Raw genomic sequence first — 22,664 nt, forward strand, 5'->3', positions numbered from 1 at the left:
TCTTCAAGTATTTGAAGATGGTTATCCATCTCCCTCCATTACAATTCTTTGCTCTCTAGGCTCACCTCCTCTTAGCTTTTCAGGGCAAGCCCTCTGTTTCAGAGCTTCCCATATCTGCTACAAAATAGTCGCGATTCAAGCCACACACACACAACACTCCCCCCCCCCCGAAGATTTGGTCTCTCCCGTTACAGTGACAACAAATAAGGATGGGGCCCATTCAGGTCTTCAACCCAGAGGTCTGCAGATCAACGTTATATGGAGGGATCAAGTTATTCTAAATCACTCTTCCATATAAAGTGAATTTTATAAAATGAGTTATGTATATCTTGTGCTTTAAAAAATGGGAAGAGATCAAAATGTTGGGGCTTCTGTAAATTTGCATGTATTCTGTTCATTCAGATTATTTATTCTGTTCCTGCTACGGAGCTGAGAAGGGCACTGGGACCTGGGAGACCAGAGTTTGAATATCCACTCAGCTATGACACTCACTGGGTGACTTGGGGCTAGTCGCTGCCTCTCAGACTAACCTACCTCATTTGGTTGTTGTGATGATAAAATGGAGGGAGGGGGACCATATACATCACCTTGAGCTCCTTGGAGCAAAGGCGTGGAATATAAATGTAAATAAATAAATGAGGGCCAGCCCCTGACACTTCTGACTGCTAGCAATCCTGCTCAGATCTCACCCACCCACCCTAACACAAGCCTTGGCTTTCTAAGATCTCATCAGGCATTGCCCAAACACTTTCAAGCTAATGTTTTCCACCATGAGGGCTAGAGCCTTTTTAAAGTGATTTTTTCAGCTTCCTGGATTCTGTTCTCCGTACTAAGATCTGTATCATTTGCGTCATGCCATCTGCAAGGACTGAATGATGAAAATCACTAATAATATTAGGAATGTTTTGTTACTCTGCTGCACTGGAAAGTGTTATTTAAATGCTTCAATGTTCTAAACTCTCACAACTGGGGAAGGAATGGGGGGGCAGGTGAAGTCAAAATGGCAGGAAAAGCAAACTCTTTCTGTGCAGGAGTGTCTTACGGTTTTTTTGGCCACTGCGTAAGGCAGGAATTAGGGAGAAGCTTGGGCCTCTCCTAGCAACTCCCTGGCTTCACTAGGACACCCCGCCTCTCATTTTGATTGCCTATAACAAAATGGTTCAAAAGGAAATGGTTCCTTTTCTTTCCAATTCAGCCTTTCCTGCACTGCAGGTTGGTGCTTCCCCCAAACATTTAATTACTGTTGCTTTTTTTTTCTGGATTAAAACCGGAGACACACTTCAATCTGCACTCATTTTATTTCTTTATTTTGAAACTTTTTTAATGCCACCCTTCAACCTATTTGATTCCAGGATAGTTTACAGAACAAAAACATGAACAGTAAAAAATGCAAATTGCCATAATAAGGAATATGGACACGTGTGTATGTATAGGTGTATATATGTGATAGGAGGAACATAGAAAGCAGCCCTATACTGTCAGACCATTGGTCTATCTAGCTCAATATTGTCTACACTGGCTGGGAGTGACTCTCCAGGGTTTTAGGCAGGGAGTTTCTCCCAACCCTACCTGGAGATGCTGGAGATTGAACCTGGGACCTTCTGCATGCAAAGCAGATGCTCTGCCGTTGAGCTGTGGCCCTCCCCCAAATGATGTGTGGTGTGTGTGTGTGTATCTATCAGTCTTGGGTCCCAGGACAATGGGAAAGCATTCTCCTTCCAACTGTGGGTAGCCCCAGTTAATATTGCCTCCTCTCCCCATTGCCTGCTTAGGAAAGAGACTTTCTCTTTCAGCCAATAGTGATGCTTCTAGGATTCTACTGTGCCTGTCAGCCACAGAAGAAGCTGCATTAGGAAATTCCAGGGCATCCTTGGTTCCCTCAGGATGATGTCAGTGCTCATATAAATTGTCAGAGAGCATGATTGGTGGATGTATCCAAGATGGTGCCTTTCATGGCTCTGGCACACAGTTTGGGAGTCGCCACTTCAGGGCAATGTGCTACGCAGGCTACTTGTCGATGAGGATGTTGGGAAGGATGGTGGCCATGAGCTAGACCTGGATGTTGCAGGGCACTGATCTTCAGAAGGTGGCACATCTCTGTGGAGTAGCTGCTCTCGCTGAAGCCAGCCTGTTTGATCCTACTCGTACAGGGCTGATCTGTCTCCAGCTGTGAGATCTTTGGCACACGTCACAAGATCTTACCGCTCTCAACTTCGGAACATCAAAGCTGAAAGCTGGTCATCATAAGAACTTCGCAACATTAAGAGTTGGGTGCTTGAGGTTGCTTGTTGTTCTTTTCCCTCCCTGCTCCTTTTTCTTTTTGTGTCATGTCTTTTTAGATTGTAAGCCTGAGGGCAGAGACTTTGTTGTTGTTGTTGTTGACTTGTAAGCTGCTCTGGAAGCTTTTCCAGCTGAAGAGGGGTATAAATGCTTCAAATGAATGAAGTCTGTTGAGTCCTTTCCATTTGCTTACCAGGCTCATCTTCTTCCTCTAGGCCTGTGCCCCCCTGTACAGCTGGCGGACCACCAAGGATGAGCCTGAACGTGAGGTTGTGGGCACCTGCTACCTGTCAATCAACAACTTCACAAAGTTTGTCGAATACGCACCTTGCCGCTCAGGTAACAGGGGTGCTGGGGACGGTGCTTGGCTTGCAGGTATAAGTGCTGGCGGGTGATCTCAACCTCCTGAGAGACAAGACAGGGCAAAGTGCCCATGCTGCATTGCTTTGGGGTTAAGAACAGAAGAAGAGCCCTGCTGGTCAGTCCAGTGGCCAACCAGATACCCTGATCCGTGGATATCTCTCCATGGAGGCATATCTGTTGGGCAGATTATTTTTTTTAACCTTGCCTTGGCTGTGTGCCGGTGTGCAGATGACTTGCACCCCACTGCATTGCATGTGATGTACAACAAGGGCATGGGAGCTGCACATGGCGAGAGCTGGCCACCAAACTGGACCAGTGGTTATAGAATTTCCTTTCCTGTACTCCATACTAGCCCTTTGGAAAAAGCTCCCCTTCCTGCCGTAAGAAGATGACAGAACCATTGAAGACCCGGCTGGCCGGCCAGCCAGCTGCTTCCTACGCATAATCAGGAGCAATAGGAAGTGGGTGTGGGAAAGGCTGGGAGCGTTTCCCCTGGGACACCCATGCAGTGATCACTGGACGGCTGCTGTACCACCAGCACAGCCCCCACACCGTCAGAAAAGCCCTGCCGGATCAGGCCAGAAACTCATCTGGCCCAGCATCCTGTTCTCACAGTGGCCACTCCACTGGTCTCTTGAGAGCCAGAAGGGGCAGCACTTGCTGGAGTTTAGCAAATAGCTTGAGATCAGCGGAGGGAGGGGGACTTCCTGAAGTTGCATTCCTGATCCCCAAACCAAGAACTGCCCTTATGAGCCCTGAGTGAAGTCATAGTGCTGAATCGAAGGCAGAGAGAAGGATGGGCCTTGTCTGTCTGCATTTAAAGTCTGTCATCAGCTTTCAAACCAAGTTCCCCCTTTCTCTACCTTTGTTCCCCCCCCCGGCTTATTAAAGAGAGGATGGTTAGACCAGAGAAGGATGGGCATAGAAGCCTAGAGTCTCTTATTGTGGTCTACTCTTTAGGGCGAAGGTGTTTTCTGCCTTAGAGAAGAGATTCTTTTCCTACTGAATAGATCACCTCTTTCCTGGGCAGGGCTTGGATTCCCTGCTGACACTCTGGTGCCTCGTCACAGCAGCAGCAGTGTTTCTGAAAGAATGTGTATGCCTGAAAGTCTGGTTGTGGTCAGGCAAATGGCACTTTTCCCATGCTCAGAGACCATCTTTGTTGCCATATTTTATGGTTTTTGTTTTGGAAACAGCGCAGCTAGATCATGTTTTTTGTATTTTGTTTGTCCTGTTGTTAAAGCCTAGTTACAACTTGAGAGCATCTTCTTGGCCATTTGCCGTCAGACTGAGGACTTACTTTCTTATCTCGCCCTTTCACTACATTTGCATTGCTTAACAAATTGCATAAACAAATAAATAAATAAAATAAAAATGTATTCTGAGGAAAGTAATTCGACTGTAAGCCTGTGGGCAGGGTCATATTCTTATCTCATGACAATGCTTTGGGTTTCCAAAAATAATCTTTGTTTGTTAAGCTGCAGTGAGTTCTGGTTCCACTTAAAGGGTGGCTTTATTTTAATGGGACAATGTTTGTGGAAGGGCTCCTTTTGAAAGCATGCTTCTGGATGCCCCGTGGCAGTGGGCTCTCTGCCATGCCCCACTCCCACTCTGTGCCACACCTTATATTTATTTATTTGTCATCCAAATGTAAGAGAGTATGCACAATATGTGAAACAGAAGCTTATTGGATCAAATTCAAAAACTCAGATTACCGGTGCTCAGTTCGGCAGCTGTGCAAGTGCACAGTTGCGTTTCAGTCATCTCTGGCATCTGAGAGGTTCTGTGCTACTTAATTCCAATCCCTCTGAATTTCTGTCTCCTCTCTCTCTTTTGTCAGACCTGAACTCAGCCCGTGGACAAGGCTACTGTCAAAGCGGCTTTAGTGCTGAATTCACAAAGGTGAGTTTCCATCCCTGCTGAGGACATGGGCAGTATGTTCCTGTATTTGGAAGCTGGGTGAGAGTGTGGCATAGAGAGGTATAGATACAAAATAGGTACTATAGCTATAACCACATGGCAGCTGTCTGCAGTCCCAGTTTGTAGTGCAATTCTGGAAATGGCCTCGGGAGAAAAAACACATGCAGAAACCTAGTACTTCTCTGCAATAGCAGGAAGAAGTTTGCTGTGCGTAGGATGTAGCCTGTATTGTTCTTTGAAAGGTCCCCATCAGCCATGTCTGTAAACTAGATAATTAGTGGGGTGAAGCCCACAGTAGTGCAAGTTGTAGGAGTATAGATCATCCTATACCTGAGTCAGTCTTCCTCAACTTGGTGCCTCCAGATGTTGCTGGACTACAACTCCCAACATCCTTGACTATTGGCCGTGCTGGCTTGGGCAGATGGGAGTTGGAGTCCAACAACATCTGAAAGGCAACAGGTGGTGGAAGGCTGATCTAGGTTGTTTCCCTTCCCCATCAACTACTAGACAATGTGTATTCCATCTCTGTGCCCAGGAGGATTAGTTCTCTTATTAGATATAGATAGATAGATTTAAATTTATTAGTCGCCCATCCGGCTGGTTTACCAGCCACTCTGGGCGACGTACAACATAAAAACATATAATTCACATTAAAACCTTAAAATTCCAACAATAACACTAAAACCTAACCCGCCCCAAAAGCCTGCCTGAAGAGCCAGGTTTTCAAGGTCCGGCAGAAGCTCATCATGGAGGGGGCATGGTGGATGTCATTTGGGAGGGAGTTCCTCAGAGTGGGTGCCAGAATTGAAAAAGCCCTCTCCCTAGTTCTCACCAGTCTTGCTGTTTTAACTGGTGGGACGGAGAGAAGGTCTTTTGAGGCTGATCTTGTTGGGTGGCAACATTGATTATGCTGGAGGCGCTCTTCCAGATAGACTGGGCCGAAACCGTGCAGGGTTTTAAAGGTCAAAACCAACACCTTGAATTGGGCTTGGAAAGCAACTCGTAACCAGTGCAACTCCTTCAGCACAGGAGTGATGTGGTCTCGCCGGCGGCTACCCTTAATCAGGCAAGCCGCCGCATTCTGTACCAGTTGCAGCTTCTGGACCGTTTTCAAGGGTAACCCCACGTAGAGCGCATTACAGTAGTCTAGGCAAGAGGAGACCAGGGCATGTACCACCAATGGGAGCAGATGGTTTGGAAGGTAGGGGCGCAGCCTTCGTATTAGATGGAGTTGATACAACGCCTCCCGGCTCACAGCCGAAACCTGAGCCTCCATGGACAGCTGGGAGTCAAGAATGACCCCCAGGCTGCGGACTTGGTCTTTCAGGGGCAATTGTACCCCATTAAGCACCAAGTTAACATCCCCCAACCTTCTCTTGTCTCCCACGAACAGTACCTTGGTTTTGTCAGGGTTCAGCTTCAGCTTATTCCTTCCCATCCAGCCACTCACTCATTAGTAGTGCGGTGGTTATGTAGGAAAAGAAGTACTAAGAGTTTGTGGGGTGCTGCTTGGGGATTCCTTCCCTATCAAACCTGTGCACATACACACATCAATCTTGGGCATCTGGATTGTTGATTTCAGCCCTTTGTAGGATTGTCCTTCACAGCCTTCCACTCCACACCCTGTCCTGTTTTTGATCCACTTCCCCTTGCTAACGTTGCTGTTTGTTCCTCTGTCACTAACTGGCTGTCTCAGAAACACACTTGACCTATTATCAGGCTTGTATTTCCCAATTCGCCTGGTAGCCATAGGTGACCGGGAACTCCATGCAGGTGAGCGAGAGGGCTGGTAAAAAGCTCATTATTTATTTATTTTTCAGGCTAGCAACTTATTTACAAAGCTGATCTATTGTTATTACCTAAGATACTACTTTCTAAGATCTTTGCATAAAAAACAAGCAATGCTTTGAGTATTGCTGCGAATCTTAGAGCTCCTCAGCCTGTGTTCAGTTGAGGCTTACCAATGAGTACCTTGGGAGTTGGATCCAATGCCTAAACTCTAAGCCTTTAGGTGTTTTCTTGCTGCACCATTGATGGCGCCTGTGTGACCTTTGTAAGTCACAGCCTGATAGCCAACAGAGAGAGTGTTGAGATTAGAGTGGTCCAGTGAGGCAGGAGCAACCTCTGGGTGTGATGATGGGAATGCCGACGGCTGGGTGTTACAAATGAGTGTGATGTAGCAGGTACCGTGATGGACACAAGACTGTTTCAAACCCCTTCAGCAGTCACAAAGCTTGTTGGGTGGTCTTGGCCAGGTGCTGTCCCTCAGTCTGCCTCAGCCTACTCCATAAGGTGGTTGTGTAGATACAAGGGGAAAACTCTATCCATGTCACCTGAAACTGATTGGGGAAAAGTCAGGATACAGTGTAAATTTGTTTAAAGAAATTTATTTAAAGGCAAGCTGGATGCACTGAGTCAGATACTATTTATGAATACTAATACTTTTTCCTTTCGGCAGACTGGACGTATTCTTCTTGGTGGCCCTGGAAGCTATTTCTGGCAAGGTGAGCCCCCTCCAGCTTCTCTGTTGCCATTTTAATAAACTTTCATCACTTTGCAATATTTATTTGATCATTATTTCACTGGTCTAATTGATCAAGACTTCTTCCCCTGATTGATCAAATGCAAGCCCTACTTTCAAGCACATCTTAACCCTAAGGGCTAGTGACTTCCTTTTTTGTTCTCTTTTCTTTTTTAGGAAAGCAAAATTAAAGCTGAGATTCACAGGAAGTGGAATTTGTTAGCACAAATTCTGCACACTTTTCTGTGTTATTGTGGAATTACAGTAGTGTACCCTTTAATGTTTATTATGTAATTTGTGGCTTTTATTTGTCGCGATGTGTTGACTGCCCTGGGATCTCTATTTAAGAAGGAATTTTCTTTTGTTTAGAAATTATATAAATAAATTTACCAACACCATTATTTTTCCTCACATAAACCCTGTGGAGTAACTTAGGCTTAAGAAACAAGGTCATTCAGTGGGCTTTCTGACAGAGCAGGGGATTTGAACTCTAGTCTCCCAAGTCCTAGTCAAGCACTCTAACCACTGCCCCACACGTTTTCTTCAGGCCAGGTGCTATCAGCAACACAGGATGCCATTGAAGAGTCCTATAACCCTGAATATTTAGTCCTGGTGGTTCGAGGACAACTTGAGACGCGGCAGGCTAACATCAATGCTGATGACAGTTATCTCGGTGAGTGCCGGAAGGAAGGGAGGGATTGGAAAAGAGAATATTGTTGCTTTAGGGCAAGGCTGGGGGGACTGTGGCCCCAGTCCAGGTGTTGCTAGACTACAATGCCCATCATTTCTGACTATTGGCCATGCTGGCTGGGGATTATGGGAGTCAGAGTCCCAACAACGTCTCTAGAGGGTCACAAGTTCCCCCATCTCTGCCTTAGCGTAGTATTTTCTTCTGGTGGCTGGTTGCTTTTTGCCCGTTCTGCGCAAAAATCCAGGTTTTGGGGCCTGTTTCACAGGATTAGTTTTTCTCAACTTAGTTCATCCTCAGATCTGTCTACATCAGGCTACTAGAGGCCCAGGGACACAGGCAAAAGGCTCTTAAACCCCTCCTTTCCCAGCAGGAGTTCCCCCATTTATGTACATCAACTTCTCTTTCCAATAATTGTGCCAAGCCGCACAGAAATGGTAGTGGGGGAGGGAGGGCTAATGAGCCCTTTGCCCGTGTCTCAGCTAGGGTGGGAACGAGCCAGAGGGCGGAGCTGGTGTTGCTAGCGCTTCAACACTTGCTCAGTTGAAAACATGGGCCTGGTTTAAAATGAGTGGCATTTGACCAGTTGGGCAGTGATTCAGAGGTTGGCTTGAGCTTCAGAGTCAACTAACCTCTGCAAGTTCAAGGATTCTTGATTCCACCTCTTGTTTCATCCAGGGAGGGTTGTGGAAACAGTGTTGATGTCTCTAGGTGGAGTTCAAAAATAGTGAGCATGGTGACCTATAAATAACTCACCATAGTCAGCAAGGTCATCCTGGAATTCCCCAAGTACTCTGGAATTCCTTTCTCTTAAAAGATGGATGTTGTTATATCAGGATAACAACCATGTGATGGTGAACTCTGACTCTTAACTGTCCCTTTTCTGTGGCTTTACCTTTATTTCACCCCAGTTACAGGAATTTATCAACTCATTCTGACATTTCCCTGTAAAAATAACTGCATCCACTTACTTCTAGAGAAACCTACAATGACAGCAAGCGTACGGGGTCCTTATTTCATCTCCTAGAAGGGGAGCGGGTTTTGTCTCTTAGGGATGTTCAGTATGTGGCCAGATTGATGCTGGCTAACCAGTTGGCATTATGGGACCTATGGCAATGTGTGGTGCCACAAGGCATGCTTGGAAATAGCAATAGCACCATCTGGTGGCCCTAGTCTGTGTAGCATGGCATACTTTTTTTTCTCTTAATCATGCTGTCCCTTGTGTTTCATTCCTAGGCTACTCTGTGGCTGTTGGTGAGTTCAGCGGAGACTCCACTGAAGGTACTTAATAAGCTTAGGAAGGGAAAATAGTTTCCATGCGGGTGGGAGGGCTGACATCTGTGCATTGTTTGGAGAGTAAAGAGCCAGGCTTAGGTGTACCCTGCGTCCAAAAATATATGACCTCATTGCATTCTGAATAAATTATTCACATCAGTTTTGCAAAATGTTGTATAATACCGCCCCAAAATAATAAGTTTTGAAATATATTGTAATTTGTTTTCCTTTTTTGTTAGAGACTGTAGAGGAAATATTGGAATGCAAAATGTGGGTGCAGTACTCTTGTAAGGGCAATAGGAGAGAGATTGGGGTTCATAGTGTAGGCTTGGAAATGTCAATAGTGTGGAATTCCCAGCCATTTACCTCTGAACTATTGTCTAGTTTCTTAGTGATCGTACTGTATATATGTGTGTATATATGTTTCCTCTTCTCTCATAAGGACTAGAAACGTGCCTTACACTACCAGATTGTGTTTTATGCTCTGTTCCACTGTTGGTGGTGTGCTTGCAGCAATACAGATCTCTGCTGCTGCTGATGGCCTTGTGTTCCTTTGCTCTCTTGCAGACTTTGTGGCTGGCGTTCCTAAAGGAAACCTGACTTATGGATATGTAAGAGCCAATGCTGTGTCTCCTTTCTCCCCACACCCACCTTTCTGTGTGTGGCTGTCCCTCTCACATCTTCCTTGCAATCATCTTGTGTGGGTGGAGTCTGTTTCTCTCTTCCCCCCTCCCCCAGCTTGTAGAACTGAGAATTGGTCATAATAATCCCCTTAAAAAACTGCTTGAGGGGCTAGTGCAGAATTTGGCAGCTCACCTGTTGTTGATGTGGATGTCAGGCATGTTCTACTCTAGTAAAAGTCCTCCTGCCAGCCCACCCACCATCAACAGCAGGTGCACGTGAGGTTCCTTGGGTTCTTCCGTGTACAAGGTCATATGTAAGGCTGTTGTTGTTTTTAAATGATAAACAGCTTCTTTATGTTCCCATTGCCATTCTTAACCAGGAACATTCTCTTAACAACTTCCGCCATAATTTTTAGCCAGGAAGGGACTATAATGAGGCCTTCTCAATGGCTGATCCACAGCTTGGGAAATCCCTTCCCCTGGAAGCTCACCAAAGGCTGAAAGTCAGCAGCTTCCTTAGATAGCCTTCCCCAAACTGGTGCCCCATATAATGTAGCTGGCTCTCATCATTCCTGGACTAGAACTCTCATCATTGCTAACCATTGGCCATGCTGGTTGGGACTGACGGATGTTGGAGTCCAACACCATCTGGAGATTGCCAGGCTGGCAAAGGTTGCTTTTGAAGTACCCTCTTTTCTGCTTGGGTTGCTAATTAATAGCTGGGAGATTTCACCCATAAGGAGATATTTATATCTTACTACAACTGTATTGTAGAGCTTCCTAGATGATTTTACCTGTTTTCAATTTATGCCCTCCTCTGTCATGAAACCTCAGGAATGGCAGCATGGTTATTAAGAAAAGGTTTACGCAACCACCTCAAACCTCAATACATTCTTTTTTTTGTTTTACCATGAGCTGACTTAAAAGTTCCCCTCCACCCAATGTGCGTTGTTTCTTAGCAGTGTAGGCTGGTCCATTAGGGCAGATGGGGTGCTGCCCCACCAATCTCAGTGTGCCCTCAGTCAGGCTCCACCTGTCTGTCTTCTTATTTGCAACCAGTCCAAGGAGTGGCACTGCCTGCGTTGTTCCGCCTCCTCCTCCTTAGTCTCAGTGTTGCCCTCATAGAACTCAGCAGGGAAGGGAATGTGGACAAAATCAGAATCCGTTGGTTCTGTCTGTCCTTGGCTGTTGACCTCCCTTGCCTTCTGCCCTATCAGTCCCAAAGGGCATCGGCCACTGCTAGTGCTTGCCGCACACAGAAGTCCAATGAGAGCCAAGCCTGACCACTTCCAGGCAGCGAGTACACCCCTGAACTGTTTCTGTGCTTCATGCTGCGGTGGCATCAGTATGTCTGTTACTGGAAGTGGCCCCTTCAGATTTCCCCTACCTGTGTGCATGGTGGAGAGCGCCACCTACAGGAAGACCTTCTGACCTGCATGTGAAAAGTAGACAAATCTACCTGAAGACTCTGGCCTGTTCTGGCTGTTTTTCTGCTCCCATGATCCCTTGCAGTTTTGGCCCTTGTCCTGACACAGGGCAAATGAGTTCACTCACTGTAAACTAAGTAAGGCATTGCCTCACACATAACACACCACCATGTTGTCTCCTCCCCCTTCACTCCTGATTTGGCATTGCTGTGCTGCGCATTTATTGTTGATGCTGTGGGTTGCTATAGTAACAGAGGTATTTCTAAAAGAGGAATGTAGAGGCCCTGAACTGAACAAATCTGATTTCCCTGCAACTGTTTGGCTGTGACCAAGAACGAACCCATGATGTTATAGAGGTTACATTGGGCTGTGATTCCCTTCGCCTCTTAACATGTGACATGGCCTCCGTTCCTCTTGGCGTACCCTTTCTCTCAGTGACCTCGCTGTGACACGTTCAACAACCCACGGAAGAGTCTGAGAGGAACCACAGCCACTGCTTCTTGACTAAAGCATGATTGTGCTAATGGCACCATCCTCCCAAAGATTTCACAATGTGGCACCTGCCAACTCAGTTTCAACAGCATTGTGGTATCATTCGGGTGACGTTTATATTTGCATTCTAAGTTTGGTGCTGTAGTGCGGAACATGAAATGCAGGAGGAATCCCAAGTTAAAACAGAAACAGTTTGCGTCAGGGCCATTCTCTCCCCCAGCTCCCCAAACACACCCACACATATGCACGTATTTATATTGTTATATAATAGTATTTATATACCGCCCTCTCATAAAATATCAGGGCGGTGTACAGCAATAGAAAAATATTAAGGAAAACATTAAAAGCAATACAAAACCATCATTGAAATGGCTGGCTACTCAAGGAAATTTTAACACGTGCATATATATGTCCCTATGCCCATTCATATACGTGCATGTGTACATATGCATACTGCCAGTGACTGTGAAAAGGTAACCATGTGGATGGAGGGATGAAAATGTCTTAGCGGCAAGATGAATAAATTATGGTGATTTGAATAATATACTATTATTTTTTAAAAAAAGAAAAGGAAAAGATTGTATCTTGGCAACTTCTGGCTAGAGCAGAGGCCATGGGGCTTGGGAGCCAAGAGCTCCTAGATTGCCTTTCCAATCATGTCAGGAAAAGTTGGGTTGACTGTTTAGTCATAGCTGCATTCCCCAACCTGAGTCCCTTGAGCATTGTTGGACTGCAGTTCCCATCATCCCTGACCATTGGCCATTCTGGATGGGAATTATGGGAGCTGTAGTCTGGCAGTCCCTGGTTAGGGATGGCTGGATCATTTTGGCATCTCTTAAGTTGCCGAAGACCTCAGGTAGTTCCCTGTGGGAGACCTTGACTGACCAATCATATTTTCTCTACCTTTTTCTTTTTCTTTTCCAGGTCACAATTCTAAATGGAAGTGACATTCGGCCCCTATACAACTTTTCTGGAGAGCAGGTGAATGGCTGCAGTGCCCACACTGAAGTCAGGAAGGAGGACTTAATGCAACTGATGGGCTGGGCCCAGCCACTGACAAAAAGCCCCAGATCCCTCAAGCCAGAATCAATTGCCCTCCCCTACTGTGCTAATGAGGTTGCCATCAAAAGGCCACACTTGGCAGAGGGTCTGAGGTTTATTCCAGGAAGGGGCGGGAGCAAAAAAGAGGAAGCATATGATGGTTTGCAAGCATCTCTGTGCTTCTTTGTCCCATTTCCTTTCTCCCCGAAAAGCTAGCCTTCAGGCTACCTGAGGCCTTTAGGCAGGACTTCATCTATGCTGTGATTCAGCAATAGTGTATCAAAAGTGCAGAATTTGGACTGATTGGGTGCAGGATTTTAAATCTGATTTTTAGAATAGAGCATACAGGCCCTGCACTTGTCTGCCTGTGCAGAAGTCACAGCAAGAGGGGAAGGCACCTCCTGTAGTCATCAAGAACCTGTACTCGAACCATGCCAAGGCTGTAGGGGGGCAGTCGGATAGAGAAAGGGTAGCCAATGTGGTGCCCTCCAGATTTTGTTGGGCAGGGCTGGGGAAACCTGTGGCCCTCCAGATGTTGTTGGACTCCCAACTCTCATCAGCCTCAGCTAACAGTTGGAGATTATGGGAGTTGTAACCTAACAACATCTGGAAGGCCGCAGGATCCTCCCAGCCCTGTGGTTTGGCTTTAAGTCCCATGAGCCTCAATTAGCATGGCCGGTAGTCAGGGATGGTGGGAACTGGAGTCTGGAGGACACCCATTTGGGGAAAGCTGCCCTAGAGAACCTCAAAAATTCTAGCGACCAGCCTGCCTCTGAGGAAATCCTTCCCCTTTCCTAAGAGGCAATACGGAGGTGTGCAGATACCATGATGAGGCTGGGTCTGAGGGGGAATGTCTGTGTAGGCTTAGGGAATTCAAGAGCACCGCTGCGGGCAGACGGTCTGTCATGATTCCAGGATGCCTGCCCCATGTTGACATTCTTCAGCCTCACCGACTGCCTGTCATTTTCTTCAACAGATGGCTGCCTATTTTGGGTACGCCGTGGCTGCCACTGATATCAACGGTGACAGGTGAGCATTGAGGAGGGGCAACCTCAGTCCGTAGATGGAGGTGGGGAATGTAAAGTGGCTTTTCTCAACTCTAGAAGAAGCTGGGGGGAATGTTTGATAGCATGGCTGGGTTTGGGGAGGTTTCGGTGAGCGTCAGAAGGGTGCTGTCTAGGAAGCGCAGCAGAGAGTTGCAGGAGGGGTGGGGGAGGGCTGGATGGAAGAGAGAAGGGCAGTTCAGCCCCCCCCAAGAGATACTCTGGGTGGGGTGAAGGAGGGCAGCTCTGCTCCTCATGACCTTGTTGTTCTCCCACTTCCACCAGTGATTCTCTGACTCCCAGTAGGGAGCTCTTTGTATCTCTTGAATCTGGTGGTTTTAAGGTTGTTAATCACTCTCCTCCCCGCTCGCCCCCTTGTTCAGCCTAGACGACCTGCTGATCGGCGCCCCCTTGTTTATGGAGAAAACGGAAGATGGCCGCGTGCAGGAAGTGGGCAGGGTCTACATCTTCCTGCAAAAGTTGTACGGCATGGAGTCTGTTGCCTCGGCCGTACTGACCGGCCACCAAGAATTTGGCCGCTTTGGCAGCGCTATTGCCCCACTGGGGGACCTCAACCAGGATGGCTACAATGGTATGGATGTTTCAACGGGAGGTGCAGGGCAAGGGTGGGCGGGGAGGAGAAGAGAATGGTCATTAGTGTCTGTGTGACCATAGAACAACCTTTCCCAACCTAGTGCCCTCCAGATGTTTTTGGACTACAATCCCGTCAACCCTGACCATTGGTCATGCTGGCTGTGGGCTGATGGGATTTGGAGTCCCAGATAGCTGGAAGGTATCAGATTGGGGAAGGCAGTTCTGAACAATCAAAGAGTGAGACTGAACAATCCCATCACACCTGATGCAGTAACCCAGCAACATCCTAACCCAGCAACACCTGGAGGGCCACAGGTTCCTTATCCCTGCTTTTTAATTGATGGATTTCTCACAGTGCCCTAGTGTGCCCTGGGATGCAGCTTTGGATTTACAGTGTACTGATCTCATGGCCCGCTTTGTAGGTAAAGGTACAAAATGGTCAGGACCAGCAGTTCGACATTTGAACTCTTGTACCGTTAACAGTTGTGTAGATGAAAGAATTTAGGCAAGGGCAGCTATTCAAACCTTTGTCCCCCCTTCCTTGCCCCCCCAGTGTCACAAGGTGCACTTACTGAATTCCCCTTTTATCTATTAACTGTTAAAGGTACTGAACCCTTGATGATCAACCCTCCCTGCAGTGTAGGGTCCCTTTAAGGAGCCCTCTTGAACCAATTGGATAATTAGACCCCGAAACGGGAACAGGGACCAGAACAAAGCAGGGTGGGGTCAAATTTAATGTGGTGCAATGAAAGAATAGGTGCTAATCAGAAAGAGTGGGTCTGATTTGGCTCCCCACTCTAGACATAGTGTGCATTCTCAAGATAGCATAGATTTGTTGTTGTTATGTGCCTTCAAGTCAATTACAACTTACGGCGATCCTATGAATCAGTGACCTCCAAGAGCATCTGTCATGAACCACCCTGTTCAGCTCTTGTAAGTTCAGGTCTGTGGCTTCCTTTATGGAATCAATCCATCTCTTGTTTGGTCTTCCTCTTTTCCTACTAGTTCCCCTTTTACCACTGCTATACGCAAATCTGAGAGGCTACAGAACCATCAAAGGGCAGTGATCCTTCCTGCCCTTTCAGGGCACATTTATGGACAAAGTCTGGATTCTGATCCACATCCACACGCAGTCAAGTGCAAAAGTTTTACAAGTATTTCCCTCTCGTAGAAAAGGAAAGTCCGCCATACGATTTTGCTGCCATCTGCTGGCTAATCCTTCCGCCATGCCTGCAGTATGACCATCTCCATCTGGACACACTTTGGAGCAGGTGCTAAAATTCCTGCTCTCTGCCGCAGTCCAGAATGAGAGGGCTTGCTGAAGCTTGATCCTTCTTGTTTTTCAGTTGTTTTCATTTATTGGTTTCAAATATTTTTCCTTTCAAACCCAAGGAATTCCAAAAAAAGCTAACGGCGACAGCAGTAAAAGCAAAAATTAAAACTAACCCGAGTTAAGTGTGCACTCTTGTGTACAAATCCTGTGAAAACTTTTGGGCTCCTGTAGCGGGCACAGGAATTGGAAGCGGGGGTGTGAGACTGTATCATCATTTATTTTATTATTTTATTTATATCCCGCCCTTCCTCCCGGCAGGAGCCCGGGGCAGCAATCATCATTATATCCCATCTTTAATCATCATTATATCCCACTTTTCCTCCAAGGAGCTCAAGGGGGTGGTGTACATGGTTCTCCCCATCCTCTTTTTATCCTCACAACCACCCTGTGAGGTAAGTTAGGCTGAGAGATAGTGACTGGCCCCAGGGTCACTCAGGCAGCTTCATGGATGAGTGAGGATTTGAACCCTGGTCTCCCAGGTCCTAGGCCAGCACTCTTATCACTACACCACATTGGCTGTCAGTGTGGTTTTCAGTCAAAAAACTAATAGGGCTAGCCTGACTTTTCCTGGATCCTATTCCCAGTGATGCTGTCAGGGCAGGACTTCAGGGCAGAACTCAACAGAGTGAGAAGGAAGGGACCCTCCATCAGTGGGGGTGTCTTACCACATTTTGAAATAATACACATTACCATCTAAAGTGGGGAAAGGGGGCTCCATAAGACTATTAAGCCCAGCCTCTAAACTCACCTAACTGCACCACTGCCAATTCTTATGGCTTTAACCCAGTGCGAGGGGTGATAGGTGTAGATTCAGGGTGGGGAGCAGAGTTATTGCATTTAAGAGTGATAGAGCTATCTGAGGCCCTTTCCTTTCCACCACAGTTAGAGCCATTGCTCTGCCTTGAGAGGCTTCTGCATCTTGTCCAAGGTGCAGAAGGGCCGTAGCTCAGTGATAGAGCATCTGCCTTGCTTGCAGGAGGTCCAGGTTCAATCCGCATCCCCAGGACTGGGAATGTCTCCTGTCTGAAACCCTTGTGAGTTACTGCCAGTCAATGTAGATAATACTGAGCGAAATGGACCAATGGCATATTGTGGTCCACCAAATCGTATGCCACATTACACTTGCCAGCTGGGAAAAGATAGCTTATATACTCCTTTCACTAGGAAACATTTTTTTCTTTCCTCGTTTAAAGATCATGCAGGAGTCCCATCCTATAGTTTTGAGTTTTATATTAACTTTTGTATGCCTCCTAGAGAATTAATATTATAAGATGATCAGCAAATATAAATTATGCACTTCTTTCTATATGATTTTATTTTATTTTAGATTTTATTGATTGTATGTGTTTTTATCCATGATTCTTGTTTTAAAGTTCTGTATGTTTCATTTTTTAAATCTGCTCAAAGTTGCCTAGAGACCGCTTGGTATTAGGTGACGAACATATGATGATGATGATGATGATAATGATAATATTGTTAGTTCTTCCATTAACTAATCTTTGCTGTATTCTTTTCAGCCCCTGATAAAAAACATTTTTTTTGTTTAGGCAAGCGTAGCCAGATCTATAAATTTGACATGTATTTTAACATGTCATTTTATTTTATTATGCACATATATTTTTAAACTGCTGATTTTGCTTGTTTTGAATTTTTTAAAAAACCTGCTTGTTTTTACATTTTGATTTTTATCTATAACTTTAAATGTTGTATTGTTTTATGTAAACCGCTTAGAGTTTTGTTGTTGTTGATTAAGCGGCATATAAATCTTTTCAAATAAATAAATGTGTTTGTTCCTGCAGATGTGGCCATTGGGGCACCCTTTGGCGGCCAGGCCCAACAAGGTGTGGTCTATGTCTACAATGGCCTACATAATGGACTGCACCCCAAGCCTTCTCAGGTGTTGCAGGGCCACTGGCCAGCTGGCCAGACCCCTGACTTCTTTGGCTTTGCCATGCGTGGGGCTAAGGACTTGGATGGAAATGGCTACCCAGGTGAGGATGATATGTACAGCTGTGGTAAAGACTACCATAGCTTGTTTGGTAGAGCACACAGTTTGCATGGAAAGGTCCCAAGTTTGGTCCCTGCTGGCTCTAGTTTAAATCAGAAACAAAAAAAAAGATCCAGTGAACTCTTTATCATATAAAGCAGGTGGTGCCTTCCAGACATTACTGGACTCCCAGTTCCCTTCAGCCCCAGCCAGCACTGGTCAGGGATGATGGGAACTTATAGCCCAGCAACATGTGGAGGGCACCAAGTTAGCTGTCCCTGACATAGAGGCAAAATGGTTCACCTACAGTTCAAATGGGTGTGATTATATAATAGCTTAAGGAAATCCAAATACTATATAAAAGTGGAAGGCACAACAAAATGTTGTCGGTGTTCCTGTTCACCGTTTTAGTCAGCCATGCCCTCCTCTAGGATGCTCCATTATGTTATTCCTCTATCCCTGTCTCCCACACCATCCCAAAACAGTCAGCAATCCGTGGCCACTGAGCAAGTAAAGTCCTCATTGGACTACCTGGCATTTTCCCCCATACACACCCCACACCCCTTTAGAGATTTTTTTCTTTAAGATTTTTGTACTTCTGCAAACCTTACGGCTCCCTCAAACCTGCAGATACCTCCCTCTGTAATGACATGGGTGATGCTGGTTTGGCTATGTAGGCAACAACACTCAGACCTTAAACACTGGAAATACAGGGAATGATTATGTTCCTGGTAACTCATCACTGTATGGGTAATCCAACAGCCTGTTCTAGTTTTGGAATCTTTATCATAAGGCACATGTTGATATCCAGTATAAATGTGGGCCTTGGGTGAGACCCAGTGTAGTATAGTGGTTAGAGCATCGGACTGGGACCTGGGAGACCAGGATTCAAATCCGTATTCAGCCTTGAAGCTCACTGGGTGACCTTGGGCTAGTCACTGTCTCTCAGCTGACCTACCTCACAGGGTGGTTGTGAGGGTAAAATTGGGAGGAGGAGAAGCATGTTTATATGCCACATTGAGTTACTTGAAGGAAAGGTGGAATAGAAATGTAATAGGTAAATAAAAACTCCCTATTGTCAAGAATAGCTAACTTTGAGCTAAAGTTGGTCAAGCTAAAATGGTTCAACCAGAGGGAATTCTGGGAGTTTTGTTGATCCCTGGGATATTCTGCTGGAGAAGTCCAAGGCTTTAGTGCCAGGCAGGCAATTTGCTAATGTCAAGAAGGTGCAACTGAATTTTATCTGTTATCTCTTATCTGCTTCCTGAGATGAAAGTCAGGGAGAATGGGTATTGCAGATCAGGACTTCTGGGTGGGACTGTCTAGCTCCCCTTTTCTTCAGAGGAGGTGATCACGGAAGGGGTGCCTAGGATGGCTGATTGGCCCCCTCCCTGTTGCCAGCTAAACCCCATAAAATGAAGGGTGATCCTTCAGTTACTTGTTTCCGTTGCCTTATTCCAACTACTTTGACCTGTTGGAAACCAGGCATTTACTGAAGTGAGTATATAGATAGGTTAGGCTAGGTTTGTTGTGTTAATTGCCTGTTTGAATCTCTCACAATATTATGCAAATGTATCTCTTGTTTAGCCCGGTTGTGGGCAATCAGCTTTAAAGGAAATATATGCTGCTCTCTTTTTGTATGTGCCTTTCTTTTCTTTTAAATAAACTACCCTTTTATTAATGGTGTGTATTGCTTGGGGCTTATGACTCTAAATGCAGTCCTTGATCACTGGTCGCTACTGACTACCGTCAATTAGTGTGGGTTAATGCCCTAGAGCAGAGGGTGTAACAATAGGTCTGCTCTAGGATCTCCATTAGTGCTCTGAATTCCCCTTATTCAGAGAGGAAGCTAATAAAGGGGTGATGGCAGTGTACCCTTCCAGGACTGGTATTTGGGTGTAACTAATCCTGGGAAGGTTAGAGTTTGCCCGGGAAGCAGTAACCCCAGGGAACTGGGGCTGTTCTCGGAAGCAAAGAACCCCCTTGGGGTGCTGAGGTCAAGGGACCCCAGGGGGCAATCTTTGACACCTATGTCCTCTCAAAGGCATAGTGAAAGGAAGAAAGTGTTTAAATGGTATTGCAAAACGCTCTGCAATGGCATTCATAAATGGCCATTTGATAAAGGGCATTTCTCAGCAGGTTTCCAAAGAGACTCTGGCTATACACACAATACATTTAAACCACATTTCCACCACCCCCAAGAATCCTGGGAATTGTAGTTTATCCATTTCAGAGCTACAATTCCCAGAACCCTTAACAAACTACAGTTCCCAGGATTTGGGGGAAGGGGGAAAATGTGCTTTAAATGCATTGTGTGTACACACTCTCATCCCAAAGGCAGTAACAGTTAAAACCTCTGCAGCTACAAGTGGGTTACCGCCCTTATGTAAGTTGAATCCTGAAAAGACTCACTGATAATAAAATTATTTGTCCTAAACACACATCTGTTGGTTTGCCCCAACCTCCTAGGGGGGGTGTATGCCTCTCTCAGTATTAGTCAGCTTCTTATGAAAGAACAATAAAGGAGAGTGCCTCTGAGCATGTGCCAGCTGATTTCTTCCATAACCACTGAGAAACTACAGTAACCTGGGATTCAGGTGTAGGGCTTTCCAGGTCAAAAGGATGTGATGTCTGGGCAGCCTTGAGCTCAATTTCTCTTTAGAAACAAATCCCCTGGAAATTGTATCAAAATCTGTAGTGAGACTTTTTGACTGCCAAAAACCTCCTGGGCTCACAGTTTGTCCCCTTCTGTCTGTCTGTCTGTCTCTCTCTCTCTCTCTCTCTCTGCCCTGCAGATCTGATTGTGGGAGCCTTTGGAGTGGACACAGCTATGGTTTACAGGTAAGCATTGTGCATAAGGATTATGGGTGAGGATTCAGACAAATCCCCTCTACCTGGTTAGGGAGAAGAGAATTTGGGTTTAGAATTACAGATAAAATGGTAAACCTATCACAGAATTATTTCTCTCTGCCTCCCTCTTGTATCTCCCTCTTCAGGGGCCGCTCCATTGTTCATGCCAGTGCCACTCTCAGCATCTTCCCCGCCATGTTTAACCCCGAAGAGCGAGCATGCACCCTGGAGGGGACTGGAACCCCGGTTGCTTGGTGAGTGATATTGCAAGGAAGCCATATGGGAACATACAGCTTTGCAACGTACTGTCATGGTTTTTTCCTACGCTTTCCTGGCAACTGTAGCTTTGTTGGCCTTTTCCAAGCTATGTTCCATGGGGTAAGCTATGGAGGGTACACCCATAGTTCTGTGGCAGAGCACATGCTCTGTACACAAAAGGTCCCAGGTTCAGTGCCTGGTATCTTCAAGTAGGGCTGGAAAATAGCCCCCTTTAAAACTCTGGAAGGCCAATATCCGTCAGTATAGACAATACCGAGCTGGACGGACCAGCTCTGCCGTTCAAGGCACCTTCCTGTGTTCCTGAGACAGTTAAACCTATTTTCAAAGCAGCTTTCCACACTGAGTAAAGGAGTATTGTGAGGACAAGTTACCCACCTTCCACCCAGATACTTCCTGGGGTTTCCCCAATGGGAGTGCGAGAATACTCTCTGTGGACAAGCCCTCAGAGAGTTGTGACTGTTAGGCCCATATGAGACCAGTACTGGGGCTTACCTCTCAATATAGGTTTTAACCTATAAAGCCTTACATGGCCTGGGACCACAATACCTGATGGAATGTCTCTCCCGATACGAACCTACCCGTACACTTCGTTCAACATTGAAGGCCCTCCTCCGGGTGCCTACTGAGAGGGAAGCCCAGAGGATGGTAACCAGAAAAAGGGCTTTCTCAGTGGTGGCCCCCGAATTATGGAACGATCTCCCTGTGGAGGTACGCCTGGCGCCAACATTATTATCTTTTCGACTCCAGGTTAAAACATTCCTTTTCTCCCAGGCATTTTAATAAATTTAATAATTTTAATTTTAACATTTTAACATCTCAACTTATTTTTAGCATCTTAGTATGCTAGTATATTTGTATTTTAGTATGTTTAAATTGTTCTATAAATGGTTTTAATTGTATTTTGCTGTCTTGCTTGTTGTGAACCGCCCAGAGAGCTTCGGCTATGGGGCGGTATAGAAATTTAATAAATAATAAATAAATAAGTGAGTCTTGAGAAGGGAGGCCCTTTATTGTTAAATCTACATCAGTATTTATGTGTCCTTTTTTGTTTGCTATTTAAAAAATGGTGTGTAAAATTTGAACATGACTGTGAGGATTCCTGCCTTATTTCCCTGTGGGTCCCAAGTGCCTTCAGAGCTCTGGCATGTCTCTCAGTTTCAGTGCTGCCTGGTGAGACTCTCCCCCTTTTGAGGTTAGGGCTCTTCTCATCAGTAGGCACACTCTTTGGTTGGTTGGTTTGTACTCCTGCTACTGGGGTATGCTGGTCCCGACCGTACAAACCTCCTCCTTCTCTTTTATCTATTTCCTCCCTCGTTGGTGGTACTTGCCATCCCCTTTGACTCAGCTGGACTCTCTCCTGTTGTCATTTCCCACAACTGATGCTCTTTTCCCTTATCCCTGCTTTAGTCAGTGTCTGTCTTACGACATGTCGTAGGCATCCAGTGCAGCCAAATGTTGGAAGATTCGGGACAGACAAAAGTACTTCTTCATGAAGTACATAGTTACAACTATGGAATTCACTTCCACAGGAGGCAGTGAGGGCCACCAATGAAAAGAGGATTAGACAAATACATAGAGGATAAGGCTATCAAGGGCTACTAGCCATGATGGCAATGCTTTTCTTCCAAGGTCAGAGGCAGCAGGCTTCTGAATACGCATTGCTGGAAACAGCAGGAGGGGAGAGTGCTCTTGTGCTCAGATCCTGCTTGGGGGCTTCCCATAGAGGCACTGTGAAAACAGGATGCTGGGCTAGATGGGCCACTGGCCTGATCCAGCAGGACTCTTCTTATTCTTGTCTCTTATTAACTTTCCCTGGTTTTTGCCTGTTTACTACCAGGTTCTCCGCTCACTCCTCCTCTTCCATGCTCACTCACACATTTTGCGCTTTCTTTCTGTCCTCCATTCCAGTCCCTCCCGCAGCTCTCCTCTTCACTCTCTCTATGCCTGG

General features: G+C 46.0%; 1 protein-coding gene across 4 annotated transcripts in view; it reads left to right on the forward strand.

Moving 5' to 3' along the window:
- Positions 1-22,664, forward strand: part of ITGA5 (integrin subunit alpha 5) — an 86,920-nt gene that overhangs the window by 36,139 nt on the left and 28,117 nt on the right. For all 4 annotated transcript variants that reach the window (XM_061614585.1, XM_061614588.1, XM_061614587.1 and 1 more), the window contains exons 4-15: positions 2,496-2,619; positions 4,484-4,545; positions 7,022-7,067; positions 7,632-7,757; positions 9,009-9,053; positions 9,615-9,658; positions 12,514-12,570; positions 13,607-13,659; positions 14,057-14,265; positions 17,400-17,591; positions 20,383-20,428; positions 20,584-20,691. In XM_061614585.1, coding sequence (XP_061470569.1) covers positions 2,496-2,619; positions 4,484-4,545; positions 7,022-7,067; positions 7,632-7,757; positions 9,009-9,053; positions 9,615-9,658; positions 12,514-12,570; positions 13,607-13,659; positions 14,057-14,265; positions 17,400-17,591; positions 20,383-20,428; positions 20,584-20,691 — 1,112 coding nt within the window. The remainder of the gene's footprint in view (positions 1-2,495; positions 2,620-4,483; positions 4,546-7,021; positions 7,068-7,631; positions 7,758-9,008; positions 9,054-9,614; positions 9,659-12,513; positions 12,571-13,606; positions 13,660-14,056; positions 14,266-17,399; positions 17,592-20,382; positions 20,429-20,583; positions 20,692-22,664) is intronic.

This window comes from Rhineura floridana, chromosome 3, assembly GCF_030035675.1.
Source record: "Rhineura floridana isolate rRhiFlo1 chromosome 3, rRhiFlo1.hap2, whole genome shotgun sequence".
Lineage (NCBI taxonomy): Eukaryota > Metazoa > Chordata > Lepidosauria > Squamata > Rhineuridae > Rhineura > Rhineura floridana.